At 34.8% G+C, this 24726-nt stretch overlaps 1 protein-coding gene across 1 annotated transcript in view; it reads right to left on the bottom strand.

Annotated features, from left to right (window-relative positions):
* The window catches only part of LOC108377704 (uncharacterized), a 260456-nt gene that overhangs the window by 66473 nt on the left and 169257 nt on the right, over positions 1 to 24726 (bottom strand). The window contains exon 8 of the mRNA XM_017633969.1: positions 10824 to 10949. Coding sequence (XP_017489458.1) covers positions 10824 to 10949 — 126 coding nt within the window. The remainder of the gene's footprint in view (positions 1 to 10823; positions 10950 to 24726) is intronic.

Below are 24726 nucleotides of genomic sequence, written 5' to 3'. Positions count from 1 at the left end.
CCTTAAGTCATCTATGCTTAGCTGCCTATCATTTACCGCCTGAGGAGGGCCAAGGGTGGGGGGGCGAATTAGGTTGCTTGGGTTTGCCATTTCGATTCATTTGAAATAATTTTATATATTTTATAATTATTTATTATAAAACCGGAGGGTCCCCCTTTCGGTGGTGAATCGCGGCCTTTATAATCTTTCGGCCCTAATGTGGCTTAATATAAATTTGTCATATAAATTTGAGTACCCTAATTTGGGTGCTCATACATATATACCTTAAAAAAAAATTTTACTAATACCGCTTTTTCCTCTGCTTCCCAGGTGTCGATCTTTAGCTTATTCCACCCTATTTTATGCTCTTTGCTGTAATAGTCGCTTTTTCCTCTGCTTCACAGGTGTCGATCTTTAGCTTATTCCACCCTTTTTTTATGCTATTTGCTGCAATGACTATTGCGACTGCTTTTTCCTATGTCACAGGTGTCGATCTTTAGCTTATTCCACCCTTTTTTTATGCTATTTGCTGCAATGACTATTGCGACTGCTTTTTCCTCTGCTTCACAGGTGTCGATCTTTAGCTTATTCCACCCTTTTTTATGCTCTTTGCTGCAATAGTCGCTTTTTCCTCTGCTTCACAGGTGTCGATCTTTTGCTGCTTGTCTTATTATTGCTCTGGGGCTGTAGGGTTTTCTTCTTGCGTAACTTTTATTCCACTTCCACTGCGCGCTTGGCCCGCTGAAGAAATTTTTTGTTGATTTTTTTTATATATTTTTTTGTTTTAGCTCCACGAATTTTTTCGAGCTTTGCAAATGTTTTTTCCCTTTTCTTAATGTTTGCTTTGGGTTTACAAATATTGTTCACCAATGTTTTTTTTTTTTTTTTTTTTTTTTATTTATATTTTTATATTTTTCTATGCCGCGGGCTGGTACGTTGTACCGCCGGTTTACTTTGGCTACTACTGGGCCCACTGCTATAGACGCGAATACTAATGTATGGCGCGGGTTCTTTTCTTTGCACAGGACTTTCACTTTTCGGGTTCGCGAGTCCTTACTTGTTTTTCTTTTCAGGATATTAATTTTCGCACAGTTTTCCGTTTTGCTCACACACGACTTTTAGAGTTTACTCGGATTTTTTTTTCGCGTACGTTTGAGAACTTGCTTTTATTCCTTTACAAGGATTTTATTTCGTGTACGTTTGAGAACTTGCTTTTATTCCTTTACAAGGATTTTACTTCGCGTACGTTTGAGAACTTGCTTTTATTCCTTTACAAGGATTTTATTTCGCGCGTGTACTTGAGCATTCGCTCGGGCGCCAGTTGGTGTCCTCTCTGTTGGAGGGACACTAAATAAAACGAAATACGTTGGGCTAGGGCTATGCCCGCTTTATTGGAGGCTTGATTAAGACTTAAAAACTAAATTTACATTTGTTCAGTTTTTATAACAAAATTTTTATTACTATTGCAAAACGTGAGTTATGTTTTGAAATATGTACCAGACGCTCGACCGGAAAAGGGTAAATATGTAATTGCGAATATTAATAAGAATTATTATTGAATTTAAAGTATTACTGTTGACACAGCTATTATTGTCAACACAATGTAATTTGCAAATATTAATAAAAAGGGAACAGTTTCCTGTTTATTAACTTATTGCATTTCACTTTAACTTGACACAGCTTATTATTGGCTTTTGGGTCAATAACTAGCGTAAGTGTCAAGTCAGCGGTTATTGGTTGAAGAATTAGCAAAGCGTGTGCTAACTTGTATAAGTTTTACCAGTGGCAATATTTGTGTATGGGGATTTTTGCCCTTGATAAAAGATTTTGTAAGATGGCATAAAATAAGTATGTTCGTTGAATTGGCGCGCAAATCTGCTTAAAAAATTTTAGAAAACGTGTTATTTCACATCCAAGTACATACTCAAAAATAACACAGGCCTGTGTGGATTTTCCCTTAAGAATCTAATTACCGCTTTGGGTATGTATCACGAAATTTTTTCGAGAAGATAACTTTTATAATTTTTCTTAGCATTATCGTGCATTTCTAGCGTTAACTTCGTAAACTCTCTATGAGCATTGTTACTTAAACTATTGGTTTTTAAGTAAAAATTCTGTTCTAAATTAATTAATTTGTGGCTTTTCATGCTCATTGCTTAAAGTTCTAACATGTAAGTACATGACATCAATAAACATAACTCTCGACGTGCTGGATAAGAACTAAAGCTTTATCTTAATTTAATATACCTAGATATTCAAAAAAATAAAATAATTATTGGAAAGGGTAAAAAATAGATTTCGAAGGCCTGTGTAATCCAACAGAAAACAGCTCAATTTTTCTACCATACTAAAAAATCAACCTCCACTAAGTTTTCGCGCAAATGACAATCTGATTGTCAAATTAACTGACAGGCAATGTTTATCAAGATAACAGCTGTCTCCATTGACATTGTTAATGACATGATCAAGATAAAGCGTTTGCCTGTGGAGAAGCTCCGTAATTATATTTATCGATGTTTCGATGCATAGCCAGGAGGGTCACTATTTTTCTTTGCCCATTAGTAATGACAGTACTACACTGGTCATTTTTTGGTACACCAAACGTTGACCACTGTACTCGAACCTACACTAACGTCCGAGAAAATTAGCGCTTTGAATCGTTACCAAATCGTATTTACTATACAGCAGCACAGCGTTGGCATCAGGACTACTTAAAGTAGTTACAGCGGCGTACAAAGTGGAATACAGCTTTCCCGAACTTAGCCGTGAACGACTTAGTACCCATGAAGGAAGATACAACGCCCCCGCTCAAATTGCCCATCGGCAGAGTCACTTAAGTTATTCCTGGTGACGACAACATGGTAAGAGTAGTGGAAGTTAAAACATCAGAAGGCATATATAAACGGGCCATCGCTCGCATTTGTAAGCTTTCTATCGACACTCCACCTGCTGACGATACTCATTGAAAGCACAAGCTTTCAAGGGCGGGAGTATGTTCGTATCCCCTCAACAAAAAAAAAAATCATCGCCGCCTAAGCCTAGTCAAATTCATCGCTGTCCCTATGTGCAATAACACTCACATACAATCTCTCAACATAATTGTCGCTTCCAACATTGCATAGGTGGAGCACCCGCACACGCAGTTGCGGCCACCGCCAACGTCAGCTTCGTCATTGTATTTGCCTTCGCTAGATTTCTAATAACGTTTTCTCTCATCAACTATTTTCGTCACCCACTTGGCAAATTTTTGTCACCTTAATGCTGCAGCATTAGATCACAGATGGGCAGCTTCGGCAGAGCATTTTTGTAGTGTGCGTGCAATTGATGTCACTGTGTTCGTGCGAACAAGTCGTGCGGTTGAATGAAGCGTTCGCTGCCTTCCCAAGCAGAGCGTGCATGTATACGCGAATATGCCGCGCAGTCGCCCGCCGGGCAGACGCTGCCCAGCTGTGCATTAGATCAATATACTTACATATTTTTATACATATCTACAAATGTACCGCATAGAAATCACACCACTTGTTTTCGCCTCGCATATGTATGTACATATGTACATACGTATATATGTACATGCATACATATTTACTTAAATACTTAAATAGGCATATGTACGAAATGCAAACGAAGAGCTACTTAGATTTCATTCGAATCTGACCTTCATTGCGACCAGTCGTGCTATTGCAATTGTATGAGCAACTGAATTTACTTGAAGAAATTTTAGTAAAGATACAGTCCACCCGAAAAACATTTTTGCGTTTTTCAATTCGGGGTATTGTTTGGACATTTAAATTTGTAGAAAAGGCTCTACATAATATCACCATTGGGATTCATCCGTGAAAATAACTTGGTCCCAGAAGTCAATAGATTGGTTATCACCAGAGAACGGACTTTATGGAAATTGCCTTTTTTTCTGCTAGAGATAGAGAATATTCGGTTAAGAATGTCCACGATTTAGCTTTCCCTGATTCCATATACACACATCTGATGTTGCCTTTTTTAAGATATTTGCCTTTTTTAAGACATTTGCCTTTTTTGCCTTTTCTACCTTTAAAAAAGTGATTATAGCATTTACAATTTTTTTTGCCTCTTGGCAAATTGGTGTTGGAAAAATTCAAAGCCGTTTTCTCAGCTAACGTAAGGGGTGTGGATAAAATTGTAAATGGCGAGGAAAACACCTGATAATATGAACGTTTCAAACGTTCCATATTTAAATTGGGCTCCACTTGTATCAACTTACGTCGAGCGCACATTTAGTACATTCAAGGCTTTTCTTCGCGAAAATCGAATGAAAATGCTGCCAGAAAACTTCAAAATGCATCTTGTGGTTCAATGTTACTACAACTATACAGATTAAAGTTTTATGAGTTAGAAACTCGAAAGGATAAAATAGTCAAAGATTCAAAGCACAAATTTTTCATATAATGAAACTAGTTCATAGTTTTTCTCTTTTTACTTGTAATATAAACATTTCTAAAATAAATGTATTTTTTGCTTTTTTGCAATACCAAGTGCCTTCTCCTGTCTTTTTCGCTATTTTATTTTGCCTTTTCCAGCCTATTTCGTTATTTTATTTTGCCTTTTTTATAGGTTTTTAGGTCCTAAAAATCCGTTCCCTGGTTATCACACTCCTTCGCGTATTGCAAGAGCTTGATGAAATATTTTTTTTGAAAATTCAGGTTTGTTACGAGCTGTGTATGCTCGAAAATCCGCCCAATGCAGATAATTTGACACAGTCAGTGGGTGGGCAACAATCTCAGCATTGCGTGCGGATTTTTTTGGATCTTCCTTGATATATCAAGCAATCCTTCTCTCAGCCTGTGATGTATATATTTTCTTTGGTCTGCCACTTGCTTTTGGTTTTCCCAGATTTCCTTGCCAAATTAAATATATATTTTGTATCTGTGGATGGCTTACATGGAATTAAAATTACGCGAGCTTCAAATCAGAAGGAAGAGTCACCTTAAAAGTGCCCTTTAGGATATGTTCGAGAAGAAAACCCAAAATATTACCCAGAACTGAGTCCACTCTACGAAAAGAAGGCTTAGAGCCATGCTAGATATAGAAGGCTGCTAAACTTATTACTAATTTGTATTAAATAGTTCACTTTTTAACCAGTTAATCATTTTGAACTTAGTGTATAGGTTTTTTTTTTGTTTCCAAAAAGTGAGTTTATTTACATTGCTTAGTTTCAGAGATATTCAACTTTGATGATGTGTACCTTCAATGTACAACTTTTTTTGGTTCGAAAATCAAACGGTAAAAAAGTTACGTGGAACAACAGGAAAACTTTGTTAAATTTTAAAAATCCACAATCACTTTATTAAGTTTGTATAATCTAATCTATGAATGGTACACCTACACCCCGCGACAAAAGATAGCCCATCAACATTTTTACCGGTTTTGACTACTTTTCTTTTGCTTTTTTAAGGCTCATCACTTTTATATAAAAGTTTAGCTATTTATCTAACAAATACCATATAAATCTAAATTTCAGACTGTACATTCCACAAACTTTTCATAACAATTCCAAGAATTTTATTTATTTTTTTAAGTCAAACATACAACCATAGGTTATTATTACAATGATTGTCCTTAAGAATGACCCCTTAGCGCAGACATTTTTCTCTGCTTTGGCTAGCACCACCAATACCAAAGTTTAGATATGCTGAGATTATTGAGAAATATAACTAAACCAAGATATTTTTTGTAGAAGGGTTTATACATTCAAATTTCTTAGCACATATGATAATCTCGCCACATTAAAAAATTCATTGTCACATACGATAAAATTTTTTGGGGTAGCTTTTGGGATTTAAGCCGTAATATTTGAACAGGTGGCGCGTTATGGGTTGTAAAACAAAGTTGCATCAAAACTTGAATTTCATAAAAAATGTAACATACGATAATTTTGCTCAAATATATATATATTTAAATCCTAGATTCAACATTTAACAATAAAATTAATATTTTAGTTAGTTGTAAAAAGATTGAGGTTGTAGAAGGTATTAAAGAAAGAAAATAGAAGTAATAGTAGTAGGGATTAATTTGAATTAATTGGAAGAATGAGAAATTATTTAAGTATATTAAGCAATATTTGAATACGAAGTAAATAATTCTCATACAGCTCAAAGCTCCATCGTCTGCGGTACTCGCGATCGCCAACGCGTAAAGGCCTGTAAATCTTCCACAAACTCTTCCTCTCGAATACTCCAAGAGCCGCTTCATCGGATGTTGTCATAGAGTGTTGTTTCCGTACGTCGAGAGAGGACTTTACTCCTGAATTGCCTACTCAGTCCAAATAAAATACAGCGGCTCCGCTGGCTCGGGCATGTCGTTCGAATGGACACCGACGCTCCAGCTCTGAAAGCATTCAACTCGCAACCCGCTGGTGGTGGCAGAGGAAGAAGGAGGCCCCCACTGAGATGGAAAGACCAGGTGGAGAAAGACTTGGCTTCGCTTGGCATTTCCAATTGGCGTCAGTTGACACAGAAAAGAAACAACTGGCGTGCTTTGTTGAATTAGGCCAAAATCGCTTAGGCGGTTACAGCGCCAATAAGAAGAAGAACGAAGTAATTCACCTCTGAAGCGCAAGTTCTCTTTTATACACTTAATTTCCAAAATTATTCCAAAGATGGACAGGGAACACAAAGTATTAACGTTCAGTCACAAAACAACTGTACTTCATTAAGTTCAGCGAACGGCAAGATTTTGAAAACAGAAGTCGATCTTCCAGATATCTGGGTTCCTGGGTAGTAATGATCTTCTGAGATATCACTTAACATTTAAACTTAAGCAAATCGTCAAAAGATACCGATGCAATTTTTTCGCGAAAACAGAAATATGGTCGTTACGCTTTTTACAGTAAACTTATCTCGCGATATTATTATACAACTCATTAAGTTTACTACGGCACACACTATCAGAATGAGAATATAACTCACAACCACGTAACGTTGGTAACAAATACGTTTTGGCTAGAAGCAGTCGAATTTTCACTGGTATAAAGTGTTGAGTAGTCCATAAATTTCGGAGCATACCATATACTTTGCCTATGGCACTAAAAATATGGTTACTCCATGTCAAAGTTCTACTAAATGTAATCCCTAAATTTTTAACAATGTCCACTTATTTAATCACAGCATTGATTAGTCTGACCTCTGTATAGTCGTTAAGCTTGACATATTTCCTATATATAGCGATGCATTGAGATTTATGACGATTAAGGATTAATCCGTTGTCAGAAGCCCACCTGCTTATAAATGTCAAGTCAGAATTCAAATTGCTGATGCAAACATCAATGCAGTTAAGGGGACAACTAACATATATAATTGAACATCATCGGCATATACATGGACATCATTATAGTTAATCACACTTAACAAATCATTAATATACAAGACAAACAAAAGCGGGCCAAGTATAGAAACTTGAGGTGGTGAAAGGTAATAATAATAGATTGGCGCTTACACATATGTTAGTATTTGGCCGAGCTTCTCCTTTGTGGCGTGCGCCTTGATGTTATCACACAAAGCGGAGGGACCTAAAGTTTTACGCCGACTCCGAACGGCGATTGTATTTTTATGAGAAGCTGTTTTTCATGGCAGAAATACCCTCGGAGGTTTGCCATTGCCTGCCAAGGGACGACCTCTGTTAAGAAAAAACCTTTTTTCTACATTTTTTTGCGATTCTGCTTTGACCAGGGCTTGAAACAGGCGTTGCCGAGTGGAAGCGCGCATTGCTTACCACTACACCAAAGCGGCTGACAAAAGGTTAAAGGTATAAAGGTGGATATATGTAGTGTTACCGGCACATACTGCTTGTAATCGATCACTCAGATATGTTTCCACAAGAGTTAAAGCCGACGTTGAAAAATTAAATAAGTTTTTGAGCTTCAAGGTTAAAAGTTCGTGATCTACAGTCAAATGCTTTGGAATTGCCAAGTAAAGAAAGAAAAGTCACACGCCTTTTGTCAATGTTTAGTCCTACTGGATCTAAACCCCGACTGCAATGGGTTCACTTAGGCGTTATTATTCAGAAAAGTGTTTATCTGGCGATGCATGATACGCTCAAGAACTTTAGATAGAAACGGTAATATTGCAATCGGACGGTAGTCACCATTCGGTTCCTTTATAGGTATAATCTTGGCTCTTTTCCAAGAATTAGGAAAGATTGACGTTGTCAATTTTATTTTCTTGAATAATTCTTGGTATGCAGTTTTATAGCTTATTAAATTCTAGTACAATAAAGTGCAAGTTTAAAGTTTCTAAAAAATCGCGTTGATTTTTGATAAATTTTTTTCCTGACGGTGTTATACACTCTTTTCCATCTAAAAGTTGCGATTTATCAGCAACTTCAAACTTGCAATTTATTATACTAGAATTTAATAAGCTATAAAACTGCATACCTATTAAGATTAAAATTCTTGGAATTGGTGTGAAGAGTTTGTGGATTTTTTATAATTTTTGTACAAAGAAATTTAGATTTATACGGTATTTGTTAGATAAAGGACTATACTTGTATATAAAAATAATGAACCTTAAAAAAGCAAAAGAAAAGTGGTCAAACTTGGTAAAAATATTGATGTGCTATCTTTTGTCGCGTGGTTTTCATGTACAATATTTTTATAATACTCAAAGACTTAAAATTATTCAAAATCTGTAACTTATTACCAAAATAATATTTTTTATGCATTTTTATGCTTTTTCGGCAAAATATGTATTTTATGTCATAATAGGCATTTGCATATTTTTTTCTTCCCTATTAATGATTACTTTGACTCACTGGTGTTTTAGTTAGTTTTGCGATTACAATGAGCGGGTATTTTTTGAGATCAGATAAAGCACTACAGTAACGCTAAGACGAAAAAGCTCGAATTCGAGAAAAAACGTTTGAAACATTTGGACTGTAATGTTAACCTTATGGCGAAACCAAAATATGTTCGTGTATAACTTTTTAAATAGCTGGTGAAATGGGGATTTCACGTACACTTGGAATAGTAGTTGCAGAATACCATAGTATATATAACTCATAGTATATGTAACTGGTAGTATATATAACTCTCGACTGAGGCGGTTATTAGATATAGTGATTTTGACCATATACAAACGAAAGGATGCATCATCACCAAAATCAAAAGTTCTAAAGTTATGCCCATATATCGTAGAGTAGAGTATGGAAAATACAAGCAACTTCTAACGGTTGGCCCAACTGGTTGGCCGATAATTGAATGCGTGTGTAGGGCCTTTAAGTGAGACTGTGAACGTTACTTCCGAACTCCACAGGCAGGATAATTTCAAGCAATATGATTGCAAGTTTACGTGTGTGGGCACTTTGATGTATTGATATAAGCATTTGCCACATGACGCCACCAGACAACATTCTCTCTATTTTAGTGTTTAAAAACGTTTTAATCCTAAAAAACTTGCTGGTGAAATTCCTAAAACGTGATCATAAATAATCCAATAGGGAACAGCTTCTTACTTTGATTACATATAAAAATTTCATCGATGCATATATTGCATGAGAAATAGGTGGTCTCCATTGGAAATATATTTTGTGACGTGGTTATCACGACATCAGTGTTTTCCTGTGGAGACGGTGCCTTAAAAGCACTGCTCATCTGCCGCTCTTCGTATACGTGTGAAACGCACATGTGCTCATAGAGCGCTTAGTGGGCTACATATCGTTAGTATAGTATGGTAAAGGCGTACAAAAAGCCGTATCTAACTAAAAATTCAAAATTCCCTTTTTGATTGATCATTATGAATTTCAGCGAATTATAAATCCCCACATTTTTTTATGCAATACAAAATTTTAGTTACACCCGATTTACATGATTCAAGTACTCGAAAGCAATTCTTGCTCATTCTCTTTTGTGTTTTCTATTTGCTTTTACACGTTTCAATTCTGTTGAATTCAAGTTTTTGGTTCTTTAAATGGGATGCAACGAAAATGCCAAAAGCAAAACAAGAAAGTAGAAACGACTTGACGGTACAGACGCATGTGTACTCGTCCCTTTTCTTCTCACCCCCTCTCTTCCACATGCGAGCAGAATTGAATTCAATACTTGAACTGTGTAAAAGCAGTCTTAGTTATGGTTTTTTTTGCTTTTCAGCGAAGATGTGAGATACGCCATTTCCATATTATACTAACGGTTGTTTATCAAAGTCAATACTTTAATATAAGATAAAAGGTCATAATATAATAGGTGATAATTTGCAGGCTTAGGCGTGTGCGCATAGCCCGACGTTGATGGCGGAACTGCCTCTTCGTAGATTTTCTGCGATGGTGGTAGGCGGCCGCGCGCAATTATCTTTCGGTGCTGACGTCGGCCAACTACCAAACAGCTACGGCCAAAAAATGCACGTGTACAGCCTCAGTAAAGGCCAATCCCTAGAAGATGGTTGTAAATAAGCCGAGTGTAACCTTCGTCAAATTGTTCAATATGTAGAAAAATAAAATTTTTTTATTTTTGGGACAGATTGGTTAAATTTTTGCTCTTTGTGTAGACACAATGTGTGATGCACATTAACGTGTGTTTTTTAAGTTCGTTTCGCTAGTGTGAATGCGTATAATTGTGAATTGGCGGCGGTAAGCATTCTTATCATAACTTAAAAGTTTACTTGTGCTGCGGACATGTTTACTATTCGAAAATTTTTACTCACACGAAATCGACCAACCGGGTGGCGCGTTTGTAGAGAATTTCGTTAAGTTGGTCAACTGATTGGGCTATAAATAAATTGGTGTGTAGGGCCTTTTATTGAATCGTTTGAGTGTGTTTGTATGCCGACCACTGCATTGCGGTATCTACGTAAGTGTCTTTTATACTAACAAATTATACTCACTTTTCAACGCCAGGTATCTTGCATATTTCAACTCCACTTGAATGCGCGTTTCGTTTGTGGGTACGAAGCTATTCTTTGCACGAAGATATATTATTGTATGCAACAAGTATAATCTCCTCTCATCCTCTGAAAATATTAATATACATTCGTTATAGTAGATGCACTTTAAGTTCATCGCCTTCGAATAGCAGAACACACACATTAAGTACCCAATCGACCATTTGACAAGAGAACTGCAATATAGAGTCCGACCGTAATCGGCATTGGCATCGGCTAGTATCGGCCGCAATTTTAACACATGTTCATCAAAATTTCAAACTGTTTAATCAGATTTTTTTTCAGTACGCAGCTTTTTAAATTCTAGTATAGAAAAGTGCAAGTTTGAACCAGCTAGGTAAGTGTTGATTTTTGGAAAATTTTTTCTTCACGTATTTTCTTCCAAGCAAAGTATGTTCGAAATTTTTTGTGTGTGGAGAAAATCCGTAACACCTGCCACAAAAAAAAAATCCAAAAATCAATAGTAAGTCCTAGTTACCTAAAATTTGCACTTTATTAAAAGAAAGTTGAATGGGCTACAAAACTGCATACTCAGAATGTTTAAAGAAAAAGTTTGAAATTTTTACTAACATGATTTTTGTTAGATAACGAGCTAGCTATACGTCCATAAAAAAGATAAGGAACGTTAAATAAACGGAAGGGAAATAGCCAAAGAATGCTAAAATGTCGTTACTGTAAGTATTGTTACGATTATCCTTGAATTAATCGCTGAATTCCTAAATATTTCGGCTTCTTTTCACTGGATTGTTAAATTGTTTACGTTACAAAAATTTATTTATCATTGAAAGTCTACGGTTCCTTTTTATTAACAATTGTATTCAATACAACACCTTTATAGTCCGCAGAAGCTGCATATTCGAATAAACTATTTTTTTAACATTGAATAAGAAAAAGACTACGGAACAAAGTATTGCAATATGTATGCCTAGACAATATGCTCCTTTTAATACATACAACGAAGAGCAAAACTGGAACAATAGAACGGAAAGTTAAATTTGTGGTAATGTACTTTTTCAGTTTATTAATTTTACTGTAATTCAAATTTGCACTTCGCCTTACCGATGTTTAATTAAACGTATGACAATAAAAATTTTAAAATTCGCATATAGAAACTCAGAAAAAATTACCAAATAAAAATGAACTGAATTGTTCCAGTTTGGCGCCCTCTTAGTAATTGCTGAATTTTATAAGTAATTCAAAGAGGAGTTCTGGCTCATTTCCTGAAATTTTGAAATCAAGGCGCGAGGGATTATTACTGTGAGTACTTTAAGTGCACATACCAAGCAAACAAAATTAACAGTTGTTGCAAACCGGTCAGAAAGTCCATGCTATAAAAAAAGAAATCATATCGGCCAAATGTCCGCTTTATGGTTATCTAAAAAAAGCGATAAAAGGGCGGACCCCGGTCTGCAATGTCAAGAGACCACAAAATAATGCGATTTTCCAGGCTAGGCATATTGGAGGGTCTTTAAATTCTAATAAACTTTGGTTCCACATCAAAAATAACTGCTTTTTCACCACAAATCAAGTGACTGGACATTATGTAAGACTTTGAAAAAAAGTTATTGCAGCATAAAGGTAAAGAGGCGAAAGCCTGCCTTGACAACCAGAAACATTTTTAGTCAGAAACGCATTTTTACCAAGAAAAAACATTGGATTGGTATTATTTTGAAGCGGGCATTTACAAGTTCTTCACACTACTCCACCAAAATTTATTATTAATTGACATTGTAACTCTAAGGAGAAAATTAAGCGTTTACAGTTGGAATATTGGATCAGGTGCTTGTGTATAATACCTACAATCTCAAGAAAATTAAATATTGATTTTTCATCACCAAGATCTGTTTTTAAGTCAGCCTGTATCGTTAGTTTAAATTTGCCCTTTATGGGAGTTTTCATCTGCGTATACATATCTAATGTAAGAAAATTGTATATGTAGCTCTAGTGATTCCCAAAGTGGTCCAAGTGGACCCCCAGGGGTCCACGGTAGACTCGACTGGGGTCTACGTTGGCGTAAAAAATATGGGGGTCCACGAGTTATAAGTGGGGGTCCACAAAAATTCATCTGCTTTCGATAGTAAAGAACCAAAGTGGTTGCATGATGGCCTATTTGTTTAACTTTAATTTATTTTTTGTGGTGTATAGTGCTCTTGACGCACTGGTGAACTTACCGTCTCTTTGTGTCATCATACGTAGGGAAGCCTTAAAGGCCAACTGAAGACTAAAAAGAAACCGATGTTGATATAACACTGAGTGAGGTGATGCGGAAATTGCCCGCGGCAGATGTTTCAGCACTTGTGTATTTTCAATGCTACAGGATAGTACGCCACCATTACCTTTGTTGAAGAGATTCTAGAGAGTAAGAGTTCCCTGAGGGGGAATGCTGGTTTAATTCCAGCACTGAGCCCGCTCTCGTACATTGTCGAATCTTCTCTGATGGCTCCAAAACTGACTCAGGGTCAGGATCTGGAGTGTTTTTCGAAGTTAATGGGGATAAGCTTAACTTTTTTTCTTGGGGAATATGCTTCGGTCTTCAAGGCTGAGGTATTTGCAATCCCCAAGCCATAGACTACATGGTGGAAAATATGTGGAGGGGAAGGAGTTTACGTGTCTACAGGTACAGCCAAGCTGCACTTAAGGGATTGGCTAGCCCTCTATCTAAGGACTTCCAAACTAGTTCGGCAATGCAAGTCTCGACTAAATTATGTTGGTAAAGATAACGAGCTTGCTTTACTCTGGGTACCGGGCAACTCGTGAGCGTCTGGAAATGAGATATCTGACCCTTTGGCTAGAGGAGGCTTAGACCAGGCATTCCTGTATCCGCAACCAGTTATAGCACTCACCACTTGGACCATCGAAGCCACCATCAGAAACTGGGTGGATACTTCGCTCAGCAATGACTGGGAGCCATCGAGTGGATGCAGGTTGGCAAAAATCCTATTGTCTTCAATCTCGGAAGATCTATCTAGTTTTTTTCCTCACACTGAGAAGACGGAACTGCTGACTGGTCACTTTACGTGGCACAAACACCTGACTGTGATAGGCGTAAATGACAACTCCATTTGCCCATCCGGCTTTGAGGAGGATGAAGACGGTGGAACACTGCTTGAGCTTCTTGCTTGCTTGTTTGTTTACCATCGATTTATCTAGATTCGGTCTTTTCTTTTTCGTCAGTTTGTGAATTTGAAGTTTGGCGTAAAAAGCTTTGCAGTTTTGTTGTTTCAAGTTNGGAGGATGAAGACGGTGGAACACTGCTTGAGCTTCTTGCTTGCTTGTTTGTTTACCATCGATTTATCTAGATTCGGTCTTTTCTTTTTCGTCAGTTTGTGAATTTGAAGTTTGGCGTAAAAAGCTTTGCAGTTTTGTTGTTTCAAGTTTTGTGTTTTAAAAATGCGATTTACGAATATTTTTCGCATCACTTTAAAACTAGGAGCGATAAAAAGATGATGGCGAATATCGCAGACGATTTAACGATGAGCTGTATGAGCTTTACAACGATATAGACATAGTGCAGCGAATTAAAATTCAGCGGCTCCGCTGGCTTGGCCATGTCGTTCGGATGGACAGAAACGCTCCTGCTCTGAAAATATTCAACGCGGGCCGCGATGCTGGTAACAGAGGAAGAGGAAGGCCTCCTCTGCGTTGGAAAGACCAGGTGGAGAAGGCTTCACGTGGCATTTGCAATTGGCGTCAGTTAGCACAGAAGAGAAATGACTGGCGTGCTGTTTTGGACTCGGCCAAAATCGCTTAGGCGGTTGCAGCGCCAAATAAGAAGAAGAAGATAAAAGGAAAAATGATGGCATCAATACAATTAAACTATTTAACAAATATATCACATGTAAATTCATGAGTGAGCCGAACATGTAAGGAGTTTATTTTGGGCTCATAAAGATATAACTCCTCAGAGCGAGATAGTTCTTTCATGGCTTTACGAGCTCTGTTTTTTAAAACTTGCAAGTGCGTTATCACATTATTTTAATAAGTAGAACACAAGATAATATTTTATTACTATATTTGCCACTCCGAATTTAGTTTTGGGATCCTCACATTTTTTGATGAGCTTTGGGAATATGTTAGAAATGAGCATCAGGGGGACCTCTGCTCTAGTCTGTAAGTTGTACCATGTCATAAACTGAATAAATCGAAATTGAAATTAAAATGCATCAGGGATACGTCTAAACCCCCAAAATATTTAACCTATTACATTTGTATGTGTATATTTAATGAAGTAAATGCACCTTAGGGAGCAAGAACTGTGTAAAATTGATGGTAGAAAGAAAAGTGACAATAAATGAAAATTTTCAAAGTATTTGGCAATTTCTGAGGATAACTTTCGCAGGTTTTATCAATTTTAACAGGATGATGATGAGAAACATTCTCCGGAACTGGGGCCAAATAGGTATAAATCCCAAGTTTTTATAATCATGGAGTAAACCTGCAGATTTGAGTCCGACAGAAATTTATGGAAGTGTATGGAAAATTCACCCAATCGCATGCAAGACCTTGGGCATGACGTTGAGGAAAACCGGTACGCAATTTCAATAGATTTCATTTAAAAATTGTGCGAAAGTATCCCAAGATGACCATAAAAGATAAAATATTCAAATTGGTTATGCCAAATTTATTAAAAGTCAAGCAAATGGCGAAATTTTATATCGGGTGCAAAACTGGAACAATCCAGTTGCTACGATTTTTCGCAATTTTCTTCTTTATCTGCTTGTTATAATTATTGTTTTTATGGTCTTCTGATGAAATAAACATTGGAAATATGAAATGCGAAACTAGATTACAAATAAAATAATGTCAAACAAATGTTTTTTAAAAACAAGCTTTTATTTAACATGTGCAATCAAAGGAATAAAATAAAGTAGTGTTACAAAAGATTTTTTAGCAAGAAAATTTTCTCAAAACTGCACTAAAATTAATAAAATAAAATAAGTTAAGGTCTCGTTAAAGTTACTAAAAGCCATTTAGTAAAAGGAGTTACACCAACTCTAATGAAAATCACTAACAATTTGTACTAATTTACTTCGTTTTTAAAAAAGTTTGTCGCTCGAATAGCAAACCGGCATTTAAATATCTGCATACATACATATACATACCTATTCAATTATGCATGTACACTGAATTCGCCGACAAGCTTTTTTAAAAACGAAGTAAATTAGTACAAATTGTTAGTAGTTTTCATTAGAGTTTGAGTAACTCTTTTCACTAAATGGCTTTTAGTAACTTTAACGAGACGTTAACTTATTTTATTTTATTCATTTTAGTGCAGTTTTGACAAAATTTTCTTGCTAAAAAATCTTTTGTTACACTTCTTTATTTTATTCCTTTGATTGTACATGTTAAATAAAAGCTTGCTTTAAAAATATATTTTTTTACATTAATTTATTTTGAACTTTTTAGCTTTATTTTATAGAACCAGGACATAATATTTTTATTAAGGGCTGACTCTCGATTTATGAGCATAGTAAATTTAATATAAGCGGTGTAAATCTTTTCGATGATCTGTTTAGGCTGAGCAAAACACACTGAGTTCAGGTAGCTAAAAAATTTTACGATGGAAAAAATGGCGGAAAGTTGGCAACTGTTGAACTGAGCGGAACTATTCAACTGTGCGTTTCTAGGACAAACAGTATACGGTTAAGACAATATGAACGCGCCCAGTGTGTCACGAAATAGAGGAGCATAATCAGAAAGAAATCGGTGTGTTATTTAGTTTAAGCATACAGATCAAGTACAAACCACACATCCGGTAGGTGCTCTACAGAAATTCGTATAGAAATATCCCAAGGTTAACAGCTGATTTATTCTAAATAGATCCAATTGGATACATTTTTAGACGAGATACTTATTTTTTCCGATCAGTATAAATGTGGATACTTTTCTAAATAGGCCAAAATTTTATATTTTCTATAAATTTTTTTCGTTCAAAAATCGAGTTCCATTAAAGATGGTAGAAAACATTATGTTTTCTAAATGTATTAAAAATCACTACTAAACCGTGAAATTGAAGCATTTTGTTTTTTGTGAACGAAGCAATGAACATATGAAGAGATGTCACCAAAATAGGTATAAGCGCAATTGTTTTAATTGGCTAGAAAGGGTGCTTTAAGCAAGATCTTAATATATATATATATACTCCTTCTGTAGTGATCTCTTTCATATCACATATTTTCATTTCTTAATTTAGCAAGTAATTTTTAAGCAAAAAACCGACTTCAATTCTTAAATAAACATTTAAGATTATCGTTAATTTCTTCATGATACAAAGATCGGATTTAAGCCAAACTAGTATGGGACCACCTTACCTCATAGGTTTTGATTTTATGGAAAATAAAAATATATACATGTATTCCAAGTCCGTAGGATGGGTTAAATTATATCCTTATCTTGAAAATGGTTTGTTTTCTTACAAATTATGAGATGGATACCTAAAAAAAGAAAATTGGATACATTTGGATACATTTTTTGCTTGGTCGGTGATACATTTTCTTGAGACGGCGCGGCAACTCTGATAGGGAGATGCAAAAATGTTAAAATTTAAAGCTAAGTGCATAGTTACATTCAGGTTGTATGTTTGTTGGGTATGTGGAGATTCTGGCAAATTATTTTGAAATTTATACACACACATGTATACACAGCAGCAAGCTCATGCCACCAACAGCGATGTCGTATGCATAGAATTTCTACTGGGTATGTATGTAAGTTAACTACATACAAATGTATATATGTATATAAGACTGCATCACTCCCCATACAAAAAAAACGGTACTGTTTTTCCATTGGAATTATAAAATCTATTATATTTTAAGACGTCTACCAAAATATTTCGGAAAAATACTAAGATTTAAGCGAGCTGGGCCGATTTGAAAACACCTCCAAAAATTTAGTTTTTTATGAATAAAACTAGTTTCGTAAAGATGTTTTCTGAAAAGTTCCCCTCAAATGACAAAACGATTTAAGCTTAAAAAATTTACATAAAAATATTAAAATAAAATAATAAAACAAAATTGTGAACGGAATCGTAATAATGAGATTTTCGATGCTGTTTTTTACTTTTTTCATAGATTGGTATAAGAAAAACTTGAATAGCTGAACCTAAACTCTTCCGATTTAGACTTGTAGGTGTCATTTCAAAATTATTTTCTCACCCTTTTTATTTATTTTTGCTAATAAACTTATTCAAAGGATGAAAGAGAAAGGTAGGTTGAACGAGCATCATTCCAAGTAGAATTAAGATATGTTGAAAAAAAAACACAAATTGGGACACGAATGATTTTTTTTTACACATAAATAAAAATAGTTTCTATCGAGATCCCACAAGTTTAAATCAGAATAGTTTTGGCCCAGTTATTTAAGTTTTTCGTAAATCAATCTTTGAAAAAAGTAACAAAAACAGCATCAAAAATCTCATTATTACGCTTCTGTTGAAAAGTTTTTTCAATATTATTATGTAGGTTTTTTAAGCCTAATCTGTTTTGTCATCTGAGGGGACTTTTTTCAAAAAGTTCTTTACGAAACTATTTTTATTCAAAAATAACTCCAATTTTTGAGGTTTTTTCAAATCGCTCCAGCCCGCTTAAATCTTAATATTTTTCCGAAATACTTTGGTGGACGTCTTAAAATATAATAGATTTTGTAATCCCAGCGGAAAAACCGCATCTTTTTTTGGTGATGCAGTCGAATGTATATCCATACATGAGCAAACATGCCATACGGAGTTATACCTCGCAGTACCATACCGCTGCTGCTTGAGCAAACCTTTATAATGAAAACAGCTCTTATAAAGATTTTGTTTTGTTGNTAAAATAATAAAACAAAATTGTGAACGGAATCGTAATAATGAGATTTTCGATGCTGTTTTTACTTTTTTCATAGATTGGTATAAGAAAAACTTGAATAGCTGAACCTAAACTCTTCCGATTTAGACTTGTAGGTGTCATTTCAAAATTATTTTCTCACCCTTTTTATTTATTTTTGCTAATAAACTTATTCAAAGGATGAAAGAGAAAGGTAGGTTGAACGAGCATCATTCCAAGTAGAATTAAGATATGTTGAAAAAAAAACACAAATTGGGACACGAATGATTTTTTTTTACACATAAATAAAAATAGTTTCTATCGAGATCCCACAAGTTTAAATCAGAATAGTTTTGGCCCAGTTATTTAAGTTTTTCGTAAATCAATCTTTGAAAAAAGTAACAAAAACAGCATCAAAAATCTCATTATTACGCTTCTGTTGAAAAGTTTTTTCAATATTATTATGTAGGTTTTTTAAGCCTAATCTGTTTTGTCATCTGAGGGGACTTTTTTCAAAAAGTTCTTTACGAAACTATTTTTATTCAAAAATAACTCCAATTTTTGAGGTTTTTTCAAATCGCTCCAGCCCGCTTAAATCTTAATATTTTTCCGAAATACTTTGGTGGACGTCTTAAAATATAATAGATTTTGTAATCCCAGCGGAAAAACCGCATCTTTTTTTGGTGATGCAGTCGAATGTATATCCATACATGAGCAAACATGCCATACGGAGTTATACCTCGCAGTACCATACCGCTGCTGCTTGAGCAAACCTTTATAATGAAAACAGCTCTTATAAAGATTTTGTTTTGTTGCTTTATATAGAAAAGTTCTTTATATGTAAAGTCTATCTTAAAGTGAAGCATTTTAATTTTTAGCAAAAGTCATTATAAACCATTTAGGAGATTGAAAACGAAAAACGTGGAGCGCATGCAAAACAAAGCATTAGATTTAATTAACAGTAGTCAAACTACATAACATAGACCTAAAATTTCTACAGAGAAAGTACAAATTTCAGCTCAATTTTAAGAGCTCGTTATTCATATATCCACATTCATACATATATTAACTTTCATATCAATTAAGGTGTATTACATGCGCCCCACGCTTTTCATTTTCAATCTCATAAATTGTTTATAATGACTTTTGCTAAAATTTCAAAATCAAAAGTTATCAAAACAAATTTTATGGGACTGAGAAGTATTATTTTCTAATTTTTACTCCATTTATAAAAGCGTTATGCACTTAGGTCTCTTTTTATGCGGTACACGCTTTCCTCAGAAAGCCGCATAAAAAAAATCGCATAAAAAAGTTCTTTTCTTTCATACAAAAACAGGGGATGCGTTCCAGCATTTTCAAAAAACCGCATAAATTCAGATACTCCATGTAAAAAATTCAAAAAATCCGCATAAAATAATTCAGTGAGGCATTGTTAAGCAAAAAAAAACTATTTATTTCTTCACTTCAACACTTATTATTCCATGTAAAACTGAGCATTAATGAAATGAATAAAATTTTATCTGTATTTTAACCAAAAATAAATAAAAATACTACAACAAATACATGAATTATGTAAGAATACAAAGACAAATTATTTGTCAGAAGCATTGCCTTTTAGATACTGAAAAAAATTAATAAAAACTCTCAAAAAAACAAAATCGCTACTGCGAAATAATGGTTTGAAAAACCGCATAAATTCAAATCCGCATTAAACAAAAAAACGCATAAAAAGAGACCTAAGTGTATATTACAAAGTTTTTTATTTAGTTTTATTTATTTTCTACTTTTTAGTTTTGTCTGTACAAAATTTTGCAACAGATATTAAAATAATTCAAATTCCAGTGAAAGAGAACAGAAGACTATGCAAGCAAAATGTTATTTGCTCACATTAAGTATAAACATACATATGTACATACATACATATAGCAGCAGTTAATTTCATTTAAAGAAATGGCGTGTCGTCCATTTCCGCTTTGGCGTATGTAAATAGTGCATATATTTAGGCGCAATATTTAACTTCTTCTGGCAGAGTCTTCTAATTGTATCTCCTTGATATGATGCCTACAACGAGGTTCATATCTAGACTAGATTGATATCTAGAATTTGCCATAAATAGCTTTGCTACATTTTTAGTATAAATGGTGGTCTGGACATACAACATTGCAAGTTGAGAAAAGCGTTGTAAAAAGCTGTTTGTGAAGATCACACGAGTTGTACATTTGTACGGATTTGTACATTTTGGCAGTGAGAGTGGTGTTGTTTAGAAATTTGAGTTCAGCTCAATAAAAGAACATCCGAACAACACCACTCTGTACCTGTCAAAATGTGCAAATCGAGTGATCCCTGCTTAAGATGAAGACAAACATAGGGAGCTGCGAAAACGTTAAAATTTAAAGCTAACATAAGTGCATAGCATACATACATATCGTCGATGGTTTTGCAAACTGCCCATCGACCAGTAGCAAAACCGCCTAAATAGCCATTGTGACAAAAACGAGATTTGGTAACCCTGAACTCCAGGCTTCGAGATTTATGCATAAGAATCGTGAAACCGTTACTAAAACAACAGATTTGTAAAATAATAGTTAGAGAAAATACCACCTATCAAGGCAATGCCTTCAAAGAAAACCCGTTCTTTCGCTCTAATAAAAAATTTGAGTGCCTAAAATAGGCGCTTTTGCAATTGATCGGTGGGCGGTTTTGAAAAAACATCGCCGATTTGTATATCCGTACATATGTACCAGAGCTGTAAAATGATTGAATCAGTAGAATCTGCATTCACTTGGCAAAATTTTGATTGGTTGTATAAAAAAAAACGCATTCCTGAGAGGCTTAAATTATTTTGAAACAAAAACAAATGTAATGTGTTATTGAATCGTAGAGTTCCATTCAGTATAGAATGTGAATGTAACAAAAGCATTCGAAATCATCGTGATTGTAAATTTTGGTTGAATGCAAACTAACTTGACACTAGAAGAAAATCTTTATAGGAGAAAATAGTCCGTTTTGCTTCTGATTTTCTACCACTGCTACAATTTGGTAAAGCATTACCTATGACCAAAAGTACGTATCAGCTTTAGATATTCAGTCAATGCTTTTTAAAACCAACTGCATGTTTTTGAAGGAAACTTGTGGTCAATTTTATGAGATATTTTTATTTCTCAATACCAGGCGCTCATACATATGTATGAAGTAGCAACCCAACGGGGCCAGAAGCGCTCCATTAGTTCTATTGGAGCGCTCCATATTCAGCAGTAAGCGCTCCCTTCCTTATTTCACACTTCATTGTATTTTAACATTGTGTGAGATTAGAAAGAAGCGCTCCCTTGCTGCTCCCAAAAAAGCCCTTGGTGAGCGCTTCAACTAAGCATTTAAAAAACGATGCATACAAATTTTAATTTTTACATTATATTTTTGTTTTAATAAAAGAGTGGTATACAATACTACTTTTTGTAAAAAAAATGCTAATTTCTAATTTCAAAAAAAAAAAAACAGAAAAAACTACCAATTAACTAAATTGGAAAAAATAAAAGAAAAACAACCGAGTTTGGTTGGAAACAACCAACAGTGACCATTATGATTTGATTTTTTGTCGGTATGCAGTTTTAAAGTACATACATCTTATTTTAGTATAATAAGGTGCATGTTTGAAGAACATAGATGGAACAACTTACCGTTGATTTTTGGTAATTCTTTGAAATTTTGGCCTTTTAAACTTTTTCTATATATAACACATACAATTTATAATAAGTTAAAACGAGGAATAAATATTTAGATCGCTGAATTAGAAAACAAAAAAATAAGCAGGGTTCAAACAACGCTGTGCAAATTGTAAATTTTGAGAAAAGATTTTGAAAGTTGAACTCACTTGATTGGGAAGTTCGAAATTCAATGGCATCCCCCGTTTTATCAGATTGGCTCCGTTTTTCGAGATATCGGTACTGGGGAATTTGATTAAAATTTAAGTATTTTATAAATAACTCCCTCAGTTTTGAAGTTATTTTACTAAAATTTTGCATATAACGAGTTTTTAATATTACCTTAATAATTCCTTAAAATTATCGCAATAGGTTCACTTTAACATATAGCTCCAATACAGCTTTTTACTCAGATATGTATTTTGCGCTATAACTCTAACTTCATATCTGAATAATAAATTGTATGCGTGCTATATGTCAAAGTGAACCTATACTAAATTTTTACCTGCTTTAATTGGAGGAGCTGTAACGTTAAACAACGTCTCTGAACAATCAGTTGTATGCGAGGTAGATGTTATAGTGAACCGATTTCGATGATTTTAAGAGATAGTGAAGGTAATATTAAAATACAATCGTGTGCAAAATTTTTGTAAAATATCTTCAAAACTGAGGAAGTATTTTATAAAAAAGTTAAAATTTAAACAAACTTTCAAGTACCGCTATCTCGAAAAGTGGAGCCAATCGGTTAAAACTGGGGTCGCCATTGAATTTAGAAGGCTCCAGTTAAGTAGGAGCAACTATCAGAAGCTTTGTCGAAAAAAGTTGACTTGATACCACGCTTGAAATATTCCGACTACAAGAAGGAGCCTCATTAAAAGCAGTAAATCAAGGTTTCTACACACTTCTAGAGAAAATGTTTTTGAAGCATTTTACAGGTATATGTAACGTTATGAGGACTAGTTGTTATAAAAGATATAGATCGTTTCGACGTATCTTCCAAATAATAATAATAATAATAATAGTCCCAACGGTTTTTACCCTCCATTCCCGCCCATCCGCACAAGAGGCGCAGTCCGCATTCCGTAAGTAGGAGTTTGTTTAGTGTCGAGATCTAAAACTGTTCAGCTACAGAACTAAATTCATCAGCCGATTTTATGTCTTTATTTTAACGATTCATTTATTGAGAGTTACAGTAACGATTTCTTAAAGCTGAAAAGCGGATCTGATATATCAAACGTGCTGGAATGAGAGTTAAAATCCTGGCATAAGCAACGGAGTGGGTCGTGCAATTCAAAATTAGTTTTACAAGCCTTCAGAAATAGGGGACAAAAGTGTCNTTACGGAACCAGTAGGAGTTTGTTTAGTGTCGAGATCTAAAACTGTTCAGCTACAGAACTAAATTCATCAGCCGATTTTATGTCTTTATTTTAACGATTCATTTATTGAGAGTTACAGTAACGATTTCTTAAAGCTGAAAAGCGGATCTGATATATCAAACGTGCTGGAATGAGAGTTAAAATCCTGGCATAAGCAACGGAGTGGGTCGTGCAATTCAAAATTAGTTTTACAAGCCTTCAGAAATAGGGGACAAAAGTGTCTTGATACCCGGGAGGAAACTTCGCCAAGAAGAAGCGGACTTGAAATTGAGCCTGTTAGTAATTTAACTATAAAAATTGTACCAAGCATTTGCCTGCGGCTGGAAAGTATAGGAAGATTAATAAGTTTTAATCGGCTCGTATAAGGTTGAAGGTTATATTGAGAGTCCCAAAGGAAATTTTTTAAAGCAAAAAGCGGGAATTGTTTTTAAATTGATTCTATCTTGTCTGAGTAAATTTGATACCTTGGATTCCAAACCACCGAACCGTATTCCAGAATTGGCCTAACTAATGTTGTAAACAGGGTTTTAGTGATATAAGGGTCACAAAATTCTTTTGACCATCGTTTCACAAATGCAAGTACTCCTTTAGCCTTGTTGACTATCATTGATCCATTGTGATACCAAGGTCCACGAAATTGTATACCTGTTCCAGGTTATGGTTACCTATTGTATAAGAAGCGGGATGAACAGCTCTTCGCGAGAAGCACATTACTTTACATTTCTTAAGATTTAGAGGCATAAGATTTACTTGACACCAGTAAGCCATGCTGTTTAAGTCTGATTGTAGCAAAGACCTTTCTTTAATTGAAACGTACGATTTGTAAAGCTTTACATCATCTGCATACATTACAATTTTGAAAATTTTATATCTGTAGAAATATCGTTTATAAAAAGCAAAAACAGAACCGGCCCTAGGTACCTACCTTGAGAGATTCCTGAAGTAACATCAATGACGTCAGAGATAGTAT

The sequence above is a fragment of the Rhagoletis zephyria genome, unplaced genomic scaffold (assembly GCF_001687245.7).
Source record: "Rhagoletis zephyria isolate East Lansing unplaced genomic scaffold, Rhagoletis_zephyria_1.1 Rzeph_scaffold_00109, whole genome shotgun sequence".
In the NCBI taxonomy this organism is placed as follows: domain Eukaryota; kingdom Metazoa; phylum Arthropoda; class Insecta; order Diptera; family Tephritidae; genus Rhagoletis; species Rhagoletis zephyria.
The sequence above is the reverse complement of the archived record's forward strand: the minus strand, read 5'-3'. Positions and strand labels throughout refer to the sequence as shown.